The 15,418-nt window shown below is 31.1% G+C and overlaps 2 protein-coding genes across 2 annotated transcripts; one reads left to right on the top strand and one right to left on the bottom strand.

Moving 5' to 3' along the window:
• The first annotated feature begins 1,690 nt into the window (after nt 1-1,690).
• On the top strand, nt 1,691-7,262 carry LOC124543409 (mitochondrial thiamine pyrophosphate carrier-like). The gene is made up of 5 exons (XM_047121626.1): nt 1,691-1,939; nt 2,027-2,118; nt 3,056-3,251; nt 4,064-4,288; nt 6,918-7,262. The coding sequence occupies exons 1-5, from the start codon at nt 1,706-1,708 to the stop codon at nt 7,131-7,133; spliced, it is 963 nt and encodes a 320-aa protein (XP_046977582.1). The 5' UTR covers nt 1,691-1,705; the 3' UTR covers nt 7,134-7,262.
• An 80-nt stretch (nt 7,263-7,342) lies between these two features.
• On the bottom strand, nt 7,343-11,092 carry LOC124543408. Its single transcript, XM_047121625.1, has 4 exons — nt 10,940-11,092; nt 10,792-10,850; nt 7,930-8,240; nt 7,343-7,682 (listed from the first exon to the last, which is right to left on the bottom strand). Exons 1-3 carry the CDS (start codon nt 10,955-10,957, stop codon nt 7,958-7,960), a joined length of 360 nt encoding a protein of 119 aa, XP_046977581.1. The 5' UTR covers nt 10,958-11,092; the 3' UTR covers nt 7,343-7,682; nt 7,930-7,957.
• Nucleotides 11,093-15,418: the final 4,326 nt, after the last annotated feature.

The raw sequence follows: 15,418 nt of genomic DNA, 5'->3' as shown, positions 1-15,418 counted from the left end.
ATAACCGTCGCGATGATCATTAAGTAATTTTCGAACAAGAGTCAATCGTTTACTTAAGTACGCAAATTAAATAGCACCGCTGGATCCCACAATTCCTTATTCCTTGTTCCTTATCTCTAATTTTTTCTGGTCTGTAGCATAAATATAATTGGCATTGAAATTATGAGTTCAGAAATAAATACAAAAATTTTATAAACCCGTAACGTCTAATATCTTATCAAAAAGAATTGAACTATCAAGCTTAATACATAGAGTTCGTTGAAATGTTTTACATCATAAAATTGCAGATTTTACATCATAACATTAAAATGGCAATGACTTTTCACATTCACGTGTAAATCATAATACCATCATCAAAAAGTTTTTATCAAAAGAGGTCTGTTTTCTTTGTTTTAGGTACCGATGTGTCGATATATTATGTTTTCGAATTATGACAAATTAGGAATTCTTAATAATTGCAAAGTGATGGTGCTAAATTCATTATTTTTTACTTATAAATCCTACTAATATTATAAATGCGCTAGTTTGTGAGGATGTCTATGTATGTTTGTCACTCTTCAATGAAAAAACTACTTAACGGACATCAGATTTACGCATAGACTACATATTATGATGATTTAGTACGTGAGTACGATCTGTACTTGCCAGTTTTTTTTATTAAAAAACTAACAAAAAAATTAACATCAACATTTACTTTTAAAATGTTTAGATCTCACAAACTCGGTAGAATATATGTACATTATACAAATACTCCATTAAAAGTGTACTCCAGCTGTCAGGGGTCTGAATGTCTGGTCAGCGTACCTCAGGTCAGAAAAAGTGACTTATATTACTTGAAACATTAGCCATTTCAACATAATTTTTAGATTATTATCATACTAAGATTTAAATATATTTAAATCTTAGTATAAAATACTTTATGATATTTGTAGTTTATAAATTATTGTAAACATTAGTTATTTTTTTGCCTGCAACCAATTATTTTAATCTAGCTGTGCCCGCGACCTTGTAGTCGTTTTAATTAAACAAAAAAGAATATTGTAGCCTAAATTACTCCTTATTATATCAGTTATCTGCCTGCGAAAGGCCCGTCAAAATAAAACAGACAAACAAAAATTGTAAAAAAAAAATATATTCTTGTACCTAATGTACCAACCGTGTATACATACAAATGCATTAAGTAAAAAAGGGCTATTTTAATACTACCGACAGACTATCCAATTTTATTATATGTAAAGATTATAACTATTATATATTTATCTTAAAATTATTTTTTACAAAGTAAACATAAAAGCAAAACTTTAATTTCAAAAAAAAGTTAAAACAATGTTGTACTTATATTAAATTTAAATATATTTATTGCCGTCTCAAAAATATAATATGTAACTTATCGATATCGTCAATCCACATATCCTCAACCCTGATTTCTTGCATTGTGTATAAAAAATACAATATAATAACTCGAAGTACTGTCAAACCTATATGCATCTCTTTCTTACACTATCAAAATTACCAGAGCAAAGAGCATAAAAACTCATCAATTTGTTTATGCTCAATAAAGCTTCTTTTACGATTTACTTACTGTTCTGAGGTGTAAGCATTCCTGTGTTTTTTGATGGCGTCAAATTACCTGTCAATGTACAAGTAAATAGAAAATGATAAATAATAAGAGAAATGAAGTATTTGACTCAAATATGCCTTAAAAATGGTAGGTTATCGAAAAGATGAATCATTGACGCCAAATCAGAAGTTAATAGCTGGTGGTATTTCTGGTATGGTTACACGGTTTATAACACAACCTTTGGACGTATTGAAAGTCAGAACTCAACTGCAAAAGAAAGTAACGACAGGTAAACCGCGGAACATTTTTGAGACAACTAAAAAGATTTTCTTCGAAGAAGGTGTCACCGCCTTCTGGCACGGCCACTCTCTCGGTCAGGTGAGATTCGAATATGTCATACCTTTCAAAATTTTATCTTTATATAAGATGAGGCTTGAATATATTTCAATGTCATTTTTCTTACAGATACACTCAATAATATCTACGACATCTCAGTTTTATGTTTACGAAGTGACAACCAAATATGTTTTTAGTTCACATGCAAATCCTAAGTATAAGTAAGTATCATAAGTGTTGGCAATTACAAACAAAATCGGAGCAGGTTGAAATCGGTGTAAATTTAGATTGATTCAATGTTTAACAAAATCCAGTAAGGGTGTAATATCAATGGTTTTTCAAATCATGTTAAATTGTATGTATATTTATTATATCAAGCACTACTTGCTTTCATGAAGATCTTTAAACTATCTTTAGAAAACAAACGTTTCGTCAAGACAAAAGATGAACATAGAACATGGAACATGAGTGGAAGATGTACTAGAATACTGGATACGAACATTCCATATCCATATAGAATTACAACTCTGAAAACCGTTATTTTTAAATTTTACCTCCAAGCAAAACACTTAGAATTTTTGTGTACAGGCACAAGGGACATAACACGCTTCGCAAATTGGTAGCACCTTGACGATGTCAGGAATTGTTAATATTTCTTACAGTGCTTATATCTATGGGCACTGGGTGGGTAGTGATCACTTACCAACAGATTGCCTATTTGCATATCCGTCTACATCTTACGATAAAAAAACAATCTCGTGAGTTCAATCGAAATTGCTATATAAAACTATAAGGCACTAATTTCATAAGAATTAACAGTGTGTGTAGCTGAGATGGCCCAGTGCTTAGAACGCGTGCATCTTAACCGATGATAGCGGGTTCAAACCCAGGCAAGTACCACGATATATTCTAAAACATCGTGAGGGAACCTGCATGTGTCTAATTTCATAGAAATTCTGCCACATGTGCATTCCACCAACCCGCATTGGAACAGCGTAGTGGAATATGTTCCAAACCCTCTCCTTAATGGAAGAGGAGGTCTTATCCCAGCAGTGGTAAATTTACAGGCTGTTACTTTAACAGTGCGTTCTTGTTACGTATTTTAATTTTAATATCAATATAAACCATTTAAAATTTATGATTATTTTGTTATTTTAGATCTTTCATTGAATTTATGTGTGGAATATGCGCTGGCTGTTGTAGCGCGACTCTAGCTACTCCTATAGAAGTAATTCGAGTTCGACAGATGTTAATACAGGAACAATATAGAGGTTTCATAAATGGCACCAAGGCAGTATACAAGTCCGGTGGTCTACTGGCATTTTACGAGGGATGGGCGGCTGGAGTCCTTATGGTATAATATAATCAAACACAATACAAATGTTTTGACTGCCAATAAATCATATGTTTAAAATCGTTGGAATATAAGGCAGTGATATTATCATTGAGATACAATACAAAGCTATTGAAATAATAAAAAAGGTTCCAATTCGTATTTTATTAAAAAAAACACTGTAGCTATCGCCCTATGTTTTGCAATTGAAGAAAAATTGTAATACGTACTCCACACAATCGGCCAACTGACCAAATTTTCAACATGATTCCGATTATATTATAATTGTTTGTATGAGTCTGCCAACTCCTTTGATCTGGAAACGATTTACCATAATTGGAACAATCGTGCGCCAATGTGATCCAACATCATAAAACATTCACGAACCTCTAACAAACGAACAGAGACACGTGGAACGTTGGACACAAAATGGACTATTGGACGATCGCTTGGATCTGACATAACTACTAACCTTTAATGCTTCTCAGTACAATGTACATTACAAACCGCGTAAATAGCTGTTTATATATTCATGTAAAATGACCATTCAGAAGTAGGGACTCATTAAACCTTCTTTAATACATTATATTTTATGTTGAATAACTAATCATGTATTTACATATTATTAATGTGAATAACTCATTACAGCTTATAATATTCATCACAACCGCGTCACAGCGCTTTTACGGCTGAATATTCAATTCATCGGACGAACGAGTATACCATTTGCGCACATACTTATGCACAATAATATCTCTTACGCAATTGGCTAATCTTTATGAAGAATCGACCACTGAAAACATATGTGTCTATTATAATAATTTGTATTTCAGTTGGGTCCTCAAGTCGGTATAACCTTCTCCGTGTTCAGTTTTCTACAACCACTCTTCCTCAACTACCTGTACAGCTGCAATGGAACGTGTAGTCATCCAAAAGTGAATGCACATAAACCAGAGCATCTCCTCTTCGCCACGACAGCTGCGGGCTGCATCGCTGGTTTCGTCGCAAAAGTCCTGACGTACCCGTTAGATCTAGCGAAGCGGCGATTACAAATAGGTGTAAGTAGCAATATTATTAAAATAAGTTCTCGGAACAAATCACTACACGAAAATAATAACAATATTATAGAGGGCCTATCTCGTTTGTTATCGCATTTTATCATTAATAATAACAAAAGGAAGTATCTATTCGTGTTTATCTAATTTCGGGTGTGCTTAGAATAATTTTATTCTATCTAATCTATGCACACAACTAGATAACTCCATTAGATCACTTACTGAATTCTGAGTGAAAATTGGGACTTTGTTCGAATACGATTTGAAACAATCTTGAAAATTAATTCTAAATGTAAATTTTCATATCCATTAGTAGCTGGGGTGTTATGATGGATGAAAACGTCAATAATAATATATTTATCGAGAATTCAAATCTAAATAAACGATAGATTCAGTCGGACTCAGAGATAAAAAAATCGTAAAACGTACTAGTTATAAACAATATAAGTACAAAGTATTGACAAATTTTATAATATTCTTTATCAATATCAAATTATAAAACACAAAACAATGTGCATTAAAATAATGTATTATTAATTTTGTCAATAATTTACAATATTTTAAAACATTGGATTTTCCAACATACTTTGGAAATTCTATCTGTTAAATGAACCGAAAAATATTGGAAATAATTTACGTGCAGCTATTGATAAGGTATTATTGGATAATTCCGATATACAAATGCGTTTAGTATAAAAATACGTGATCGTAAGCAGACTTAGCGACCACATATAATTCCAAATAGGGATTTATTAGCGCTAATACTTACTTTTTTCTGTTAGAATTATTATGAATTCTTGTACTATAAGCTTGTACTACAAGATATGTCGTTCCCGCGAAATGAAGATGATGGCTCTCCGTCGCGAACTTTTAGCCCCCGAGATTAAGCAACAACCCGTAATTGGTATATTCTTTCGAATCGGAAAGTGGGCGTATGGAGTGCTCTTCGAATGCTCATAGTGCCTCGGTCTTACAAGACGCTAACGTGCTGGTCGCATTGCTCACGTTGCTGATACCATCGAAAATGTAACGCACAGGATGTTAAGGACACTACTATATGTTAACAATCGTCTATGGCCTTTGTCCATCCTATATGCATCCTATAGGATGGACAAAGGCCATTATTTTTATAACTCGAACTACAATAATTTTCAAATCCCCCTGAGTCAATCACCAATATTACCGACCATCATCATCAGCAATTTAAACAATCGTCTTCTGGTTAGAGATAATAATAATACAATAATAATATGCTTTATTCATAATAAATGATTTACAGATAAAAATGAGTTCCCTGGTTCTTGTGATTAGCAAAAGCCTGTGCCACAGCGAACCAGTGTACTCTTCCATTATTTACTACTTAAAGCTAAATTATACTTACGATAACTTAAATTATACATAAAGAAATAAAGACAAGGAAGGATAAGGAGTATGAATTTGTGTGTGTTTGTGTGTCTATTGTATGTTTGATGTTTGTGTGAGTGTGGGTATGTAGAGATGGTATCCTTTACATCCTTGGAATATATGTATATCCGGTTAAAACTCACTAACTATTTATAATAATAGATGGTGAATAGCCATCTATTTAAATTTGGGTGCCTTACCCCCAAAGCAGAATTCCATAGAACATTCCAGTATGAACGTAACGAAAATACACCAGGCGAAAATACATTCCTGTTTTTTTTTTTTCCACAACTGTAAAAGCGCCGAGTCCACTCGCCAACCTATTAATATCCATTTGAGCTTAGCAACTATGGTGATGCCAAGGAATTATTTAGTTGAATATTCCTTATTTAGAAGTGCATTCCTTTTTAACCATCTTACGTTAATAGTTGTACATATAGTACTATATTGTACTATCTCACAAAGTTTTCACCGTAACAGATTGGTCCTAAATCTAATATATCATCATAGATAACATCCTATTATCTTCAAATTAAGAAATTTGACATCAGTGTATTGTGCTGTTCGATATTTAGTACCTATGGTAATGAGAAAGGAAAAAAAATAATTAAATATTAATTAGATATCTGAAGGATCTCCACAATCAATGGAGTCCTGAGAGAACTCTATTTACATCAGCAGAGGGTTCCTCAGACACGTTCTTCAATGGTGCTTTCACTAAACTTCCGGATCTGTGATTCAGTTCCCAACTTTTTATAATTGATTTTGACGCTACAAAATCGGAAGTGAGGCGTGACATTATAAATGCCTAAGTTTATAATATAGGATGTTTATTACATAAACAAACTTAGCGCATTATACACGCTAGTAAGCGGTAAAACCCCCTTAATAATATATTATAGTAAAAAACCGAATGTAAAATAAATGGATTCAATCACATAACGCCAAGGAGTATTACGCATGCAACAGCTCAACTGAAATAGTAATTTATGTCAATGTAATATACTTTCTCAAGTTTCAATAATATACATATGTACACCTATATAATAAATGAAAAATTTGGATTTATATTATAAGTGTAATCCAAGACATGTTTGTTGTTTACACCATTCAAACATTTTTATGTGTAATTCTATTGTGACAAGATTTGTACCAAACACGATATAAACATAAAACTAAAATATGTTTTTTATGTTTATTTTTATTTTCTTTTTTTTTTCATTTACAGAGCCATAAACCGGATAAAAAATTTTACACACCAACAACATCAAGAAACTTAGTCCGATGCACGAGGTTGATACAATGCATCACGGAGACGTACAAAGTTGAAGGTTTTTGGGGTTTGTACAGAGGCTTATCTGTCACAATATATAAAGCACAGATGACTAATATTGTAACATTTACGACTTACGAACTTGTATGTTACTTTATAAGACAAATGTAAGTACTAAAAGCAAAAAACTGTATTATTTGATTGTAATGCTGCAATACAGCAGGAATAATTCTTTCTCGCCAAAGAGTAATGTAAATGAGTAATCTTGATACTCATATTTATAATGTATTGGTGCTCGTCCCAATGTTACCAGTGTTGTCACTTAAATTAATGAATATGTTATTTATATAAAAACTCTTTTAGGTTAATAAAAAAATATATGGATAAAAAATCGTTTATTTTTCTTTGGTTCCTACATTATGTATTGGTAACTTTTAACAACTTTGTTGGTTCTATTTTTCACAATTCGATTTTATATTTACTGTGATATCTTTGTTCATAGAATCCTTTAAAAAACAACTTATTAGGTCTTCCAACAACTTGTACATGACATATTTTGTGACGATATTTTCAACATTTTTTGCAATCTTCTGACTAGCTAATTTAAAAATGGTTATAATAAAATTTGAACGCAAATTCACAGAGCAAAGAATATCAAAATAAACTTGTAAAAAAACAAACTAACATCTTCCAAGAACGTTTTTTCTACTTAAATTGTACCTGAAATGGAAATAACAATTATTCTATTAGAATTCAACACTGTTTATATAGAAAAAAAAAATTAATAATGATTGCTTTTGCCTATGAAATATATATTACAATCTACGCCTATATATCATATCATATAATATTGTTAAAATAAGAAAGTATTACTACACGGTGCAATTAATCAAAAACATCAAGCTGAGTCAATTGAGCGACTATTTATAAATTGTTTTTATATTATTTAGGTAAAGTGGTTACTTACTTATTGCTAAATTATGTAAGGTTATAAATCAGTGCCAGCCGTGCGACAGCGACTCGCTCTCCCATCCGTGGTGATGCTCCTCCTGGTGATGATGGACGGGCACAAACACTTGCTTCTCAACCTCCACCTTCTTGATCACGGGCACAGGAATGTGCTGAATGACGGGCACAGGCACGTGCTTGATAACAGGCACCTCTTTGATCACAGGCACCTCTTTAACAACGGGCACGTGCACAGGCACATGGACTTTGGAAACGTGATGGTGGTGAATGGTGTGAACCTTGTATGGTACGTGGATGGTTACGTGTTTGCTGAAAGAGAATTTTTTTTTTTTTAATTCACGCCAAATTAAAAATAAAACACGATCGAGTTAATTGAGTCTATATACTCGTATGTTAATGTTTGATTGTTTAACTAAATCAATTTGTGCTAAGCTTTGAAATCGTTGCATCAAATTTCTCGAATATTCTCGAATGGTCTAGTATACTACTTTATGTAAGAAAAGCATACTTTACTTTATGTTAGCGGTGAAAGCGACACTCGTTATTCCTACTTATACATTGTTATTGCAAAATTGCTACCATTGAATAAATATACTTGAGTTGAACGATGTTACTGGAACATCAACATTGGAACAATTTCATTCACTGCTAGTATGATTGCCAAAATAATAGTTATGTAATAGAAAAAAGTTGTGAAATATCTCTAACATAATGATCATAACATTACAATTATATTTAACATTTCTGCTCAACACGATCGAATTATGTACTCACAAAAAAGCACGAAATAACATGGTATAAAATTCTCACAAGACATTTCAATAATCACATCATTAACTGTGACTAATTCTATATAAATATAAGTTAATACGACGGACAAAAAAGTACGATGTTATGCATTACATAACAGATAATTATTTGTAAGGCACAGCCTTAAGTATAGTACTCCATCGCACATTCCGACTTCATTGGAAATACTTATGCGATCGAGCTTACGTGATTCCTCGCGAATGTAAAAGACAGAAATGTCTTTTACATTTTAATGAGAAAAAAATAGTATATCGTACTAACTTATACCATGTCCAAATCGATTCGTTTTTTGTAGTAAAAACTCTTTGGTACGCTTAAAGTTCTGTAGTATGTATTAAAAAATACCGTTTTTTCAATCGGACAATTTAATATTATAATTTTCATCTTTATATTTAAAATTATTTTACTTTTACAACAGATTACAAGAGATTACAAGAGGTCAGAATATTTTCGTAATAATGTTACCGTTGTTGATCTGGATACCTTTCGATTTCTTTAAACGATGTTTGGTCCGACAGTAATTATTACTAACAAAGTGTTTTAAACGTCTCGAATACATTATATCATATATTAAAGTGATTACGTAACACAGTTTTGTATTCAATATAAATATATGATTTAGCTTAACGCTTGATGGGCGCAAACCAACCACAATTTACAACATGAACTGTTCATATTTGATGATGATATCTACGGTACCAAACAATGACGGCGGTTTTTAAAAAAAATATCATATTTTGAAATGAGATAAGTCGTATGGAAATATTTACGTCTACACTTACGCAATGACGGGAAGGAGCTACCGAGCATTTAATAAATAATTCCATCGAAAGCACTCGGCCTTTCACTAGAGTATGCCGATCAGATTGATGTTTCTAAACTAAGCTATTCTAAACAGCTACTTATGTATTGCATAAAGAAAAATAAAAGTCAAATCATTGAATGCTAATGAAAGAAGATGATTATATTACGCTAGTAATCACATTGAAAGAAACGCAAAGCAAATATTACAGTTCTATTCAAATACAGATGTTTACATGACTTTGCAGTACTGTAACGATAATCTCATAGAAAATCAATTACGAAATTTTACATAAGAATTCCTAACCGACAATACACGATTATTAGTGATGTATTAAAAAAAAAGCTTTCTTATTTATCTTTGTGAAATCGATTACTAATTAAAATAAACAAATATTACTCATATCATATGAAATGATACTCGCACCCAATTGTATAACTCTTCATGTAATATCCCATTGCGTCACAAAATATCTAAGTCATGCAGAGCTATGCGCAAGTGAACCCAAATTAAGTAATATATATTTTTTAAACAATTATAACCCATTGCTGACATTTAAAGTGTTGCAATACAAAAATCATGTCAGATTTAATGACCGGCTATACGGTACGAGTTACCGCGGCAGACCGCAGGTTTTATTATTAATGATCGCTACTCATGATTATTTTATGGATATTCGAAAAAATAATCTAACATGTATTCCTACGTATAAGACGTTTATTTAACTATTATTAGAAACAACTATGTAAAGAGTTTGTTCAAAAAAGAAACACGTATTGAAGAGATTACTTTCTTTCGATTATAGTATCTAATCACGTTAGTAAACTCAAGGGTTAGAATAACAATGCCAGGCATAGATTTATAAACAAAATAATCGTTGATATATTTTCCAAATAGTAAAATTTAAATAACTATTATTGAAACAACCGTACCACGTGTTATGTAATTACGTCAAACGCACATACCGATTACTTAAAAAAAAAGAAAATCACTTTATGAATGGAAACGGATGACGTCAGTACGTCTATTTTAAAATTAAACCAATAGTCGTTCTTCAGCGTAATTATACGTTACTTTTTATATTGTAATTCTAGTGCTCTTGACCTTAGGTTATACAAAAGTATGTAGTTTTTTTAATCATTGTATTGCTTTGCATATTAAGATTTAAACTCTGACCATTAAATCAAATATTTTTTTATGTTTTTTTCTTATTAATATTATATTTATTATAAAGTATTGTATACTCACTGTCCACCGCCTCCTGGGGTAGGAACGGCGACTACAGCAACAACCGACAAGGCGAGAAGCTAAAACAATAGAAACAGAATAAATATATGAATAAATAAAAAAGGTAATAAATAATAAGATAATCATTTTCGGTAAACGGTTCACTTACGGCGATTTTCGCGTACATCTTTTAGATTTGCTGGACTGATTCAGTGAAACACTTGGCCTGCTGAGACTTGCTGGCTTTCTACTTACTCCAATCCTTCCTCAAGCTTATATACGCCATTCTTGTGTCCAAGAATTGCATAATCCTTCCCCCAGGTTCCTTACTAGCCCGAGTAATCCGACCACATTAGAAAGGTGATACACTTTGAACAGTTTGCAGTAGAAAGGTGCCTTTTGAAATTGGTGGGGAACAGTCAGGTGGGGTAGATTAACGAATAATTCTAAAAGTGCACCGCGTAGGTTTATGTGAACCGCCATTTAAGTGTAACTGAGTTACAATGCGTGTGATTCTTGAGTGTACTCATTTTATTTCCTATGTTAGAATATCGATTATCTTATAATATCATTGTGTTTTTATTTTTTTCAGGAACTCGGATGTGTATTATTTTTACATTTTTTAAATTGCGCTTTCATTTTATCGCAGTGTAGAACAAATTTTACGACGATTTTTATTGATAGCATTTTTGACGGATCTATTTTAATATTATATGTTTAATTTGTTAACAATGTTTGCGTGCGTGATTAAAACGGTTATGTAAGTATCAATAAATGTAATTATTTTCAATTATGTTCATTGTTTCAATTATAAATTTAACTTACTCGCTTTCATCGTATTATATATTAAATGCTGTGCGATTTCAAATATGTATGTACCTATTTGTTTCAGTGCTGTGCGTTATAAAATAAAACAATACTACTTGTCGATACATTTTAAACACACACAAATCCTAACCGAATTAACAATGCTTGAATTTATTGCGACTGTTTATTGATACATTTGTAATATGTATAAGATTACAAAAGGACTAATATAAACTAATCCTACGTCATAATTTTTACACGCAGTTTACATCATTAATCACTCCATAAAATAAGACACAACTCATTTGATAAAAAATAAAGTACACGAAAACATGTATTACAGTAATAGGTGGCTCTACTCATTTCGATATTCACGAATAAATAACAAAATTCTTCAAAAGACAAAAATGAAACTGATGTATATTAAAACGATCATACTACCATGATAACAGTATAATTAACAAACAGTAAGATGGCTTATTTTTAGTTACTACAGTGTGTATCTATCTCCTATTAACAGATTTCAAATTATAGAACGTCTTTTTTTTAATAATTAATGTTCAAGATAAAAATTCAATTAGGTATTTTTCAAATCTATTTCTACTACAATAAGAAAAAAAATATCTTATTAGTAAAAGCTGGGCGTGGAAAAATATGGACCAAAATGACTTTAAAAATATTCTTTAATTTATATTTGATTTTAGTACCATAATATATAGGTATGTATTTATAAAATAAAACTATTTAAAATATATATATAATATCTTAATTATATCCTGTGCAAAGATTGGACGAGAGTCATACGTTACATAAAAAACCAGTTGTTACGCAAAAAAATCCAATTTTGTCGTAATTAGTAAAATCACCTGAAAAATAAATGCCGTTCGAATTACTTTTTACTTTTCCCATAATTGAGTTCAAAAGATAATAAAAAAATCTGCATTTGCATTTCAATGAAATTAAATTCTCTAAATAAATATTTTAATATGGATTCAATTTGCAAGATTCCACATCGGAATTGTTTATATACTTTTTAATTCTTTAATGTATTCAGAATCAAAATTTTATGGATACAAATATGGTACAGATAATTTTTACGATTTTTTTTTAAATTTATATTTTGCCCTAAATATTCTGCCATTGTTACACATAACAGAGAAAACTCATGTGTCACGCGTCTATTCCAATTAATAAACTTATTGTTTTGAAATTTATATTTAATTAAATTTATAATTTAATAACGACAAATTAATTACGTAACAGTTTCATAGCTTAAATCATTATTTTTTCTCAAATGAGATTCATTACGAAATATATAATATTTTACAATCACTCAGGAAATACAGATTCTTAAAAAAAAAACTTATATAAATATCTTGTTGACGTCTCATGAAAAATATTTTCGATATAATGTTATATAGACGACGAAAGCGTTCAATAGGTATAATTATGTTGATTTTCTTCCAATATAAATAATAATTTCATTCTGATATCTACGCAGTTTATGAATGGATTCCATAGGAGTTCTTCAATTCAATTTAATTTCTCGTGTATTCTTGACTGTAATGTGCTTACGTACTTGTATATATTTCCTATAAAAAATATATTGAATTGAAAATTAATTATATTAAATAAATAATATAAATTAGCATTTTACCAGACACAACATAAAATTAGAAATATTAGTAATTACGGGAAGGGTAGGCCCAAAGTAATAATTTCAATTTACGTATTATTTAAAAATAATAAAACAATAAATTTTAGTCATAATGAGTTAATTTGCAAAATGTAATTGCAAAATTATATATACATAGTACATGATACGCAGGGGCTTAGTTACGTAAAATTATTTCCACAGTATTCAGTCTAATAACTTAAAATATGATACGATTACTACAGATCTTTCGGGCGCAAGAAGCGAGATATAACATTACATGTTTTTTTCCACACAACACATAATTAAACAACACGTGAATAAGTATTACACTTGAAATATTTCACTGGAAGCCTTTCTACTCTAAAGTATGCTTGCAGCTTATTCTACGCGAATTAATGAAATGACTTATTAAAAAATAATTTAACGACATGGCAAGTATTGGTGATTGTGCGGATTTGAAGTTACGATGTTCGATAATATTCCACACATCCTACCTACTAGGTCACCTCTGCGCGTAACACATAATAAGCGACTGTTAGTGCATAACTACCTCGGAGACACACCTACAATAAAAAAGTCACTATTACTTAATTGCTGTAGTATTTTTATAAGATGGTATTTATATCTCGACTTCCTGATTGACGAGAGATGTCTAAAAAAAAACAACTCCGTTACAGCCACTGAGCGCAAAATCAACATTTTAAATACGTTTCTGATTTAATAAAAATAAATAGAAATGTTATGTTAAAAACAACGAAATACTTGTGTAGAAATTTTATATAACATAAAAATTTACATTGGTCATTCACTAAAGAACCTATATGATAACATATTGATAGATTATATAACTGGTCATTACTAGATATTTATACAATACGGTCTGTATTGTATTCATAATGTTATTTATTTATTTTTTCTTTATTGCACCCAATCTAAAAACTAAAAAAAATAACATTTTCGTTACATATCAGTTGCATGAGGTGCAACAGGCGTCCTTATCGCTAAGCAGCGATCTCTTCCAGGCAACCTTTGGGTAAAGGATCATAATGTTGATATAAATGGGAAGGGTACAGTAACTTTTTACTTATATGTGGTATAAATACATAATAAAATAATACACAATACACAAATCTTCCTTCCCTTTTAATAAAAAGTAAATAAATAAATGTGTATTCTAAGGACAATTAATGTAGAAAGCGTCCGGGCGCGTCTGTTTTACGATCGCGTACGTTTTTTACTAATGCTAAAGGACGTGCATACATTTTTGATTGAAGAAACGAAAAATAAGACGAAGCGAAAACAAACGATTGTGTACGATACTGTTGGAATTTGTACAATCTTCATTTGTATCCATTTCAATTAAAATGAGAGCTGAGATGGCCTAGTGGTTAGAACGCGTGCATCTTAACCGATTATAGCGGGTTCAAACCCAGGCAAGCACCACTACATATATGTGCTTAATTTGTGTTTATAATTCGTCTCGTGCTCGGCGGTGAAGGAAAACAACGTGAGGAAACCTGCATGTGACTAATTTCATTGAAATTCTGCCACATGTGCACTCCACCAATACGCATTGGTACAGCGTGGTGGAATATGTTCCAAACCCTCTCCTTAATGGAAGAGGAGGCCTTATCCCAGCAATGGAAAATTGACAGGCTATTAGTTTACAATTAAAATAATAATGCATTAATCTCCAACGTACTTATCATTGCAACACCCTTTGATGATCCTTTCAATTTTTAAAATCTAACGGAACTTACGAACATTACGCCAAGAGATGGGAGTCTCAAAACTTTGGTATACAACTGTAACATTTTTCATTAAACGCCTTACAGTATGTATGTTTCTATAAAGCATTTGGGCATTGGGATTAATTTTGTATAAATTCGGCTTATAGAGATTTTAGTTATATTCCACGACATAATCAACTTCCCTTTCAAATTTAATTATTACCTCTTTACAGTCATTAACAATCATCATCAATCATTCAACTATGAACGTTTGAAATTTGCTATTGCTTAACGCCTATAAAAACGAATACTGGGAAAATAAAAAACCGCGTGTATTCTATGTGGTAGGATGTACCACATAGAATACAGTTTTTTGATTGATTGTCTCATAAAGAGCGGGTCCAAGTAGCAAAATTGCACACAGCAGCATACACAATTCTTGTTATAGAAACGA

Source organism: Vanessa cardui, chromosome Z (genome assembly GCF_905220365.1).
Source record: "Vanessa cardui chromosome Z, ilVanCard2.1, whole genome shotgun sequence".
Taxonomy (NCBI): domain Eukaryota; kingdom Metazoa; phylum Arthropoda; class Insecta; order Lepidoptera; family Nymphalidae; genus Vanessa; species Vanessa cardui.
Note: the sequence above shows the minus strand (reverse complement) of the source record. Positions and strands in the feature narration are given on the sequence as shown.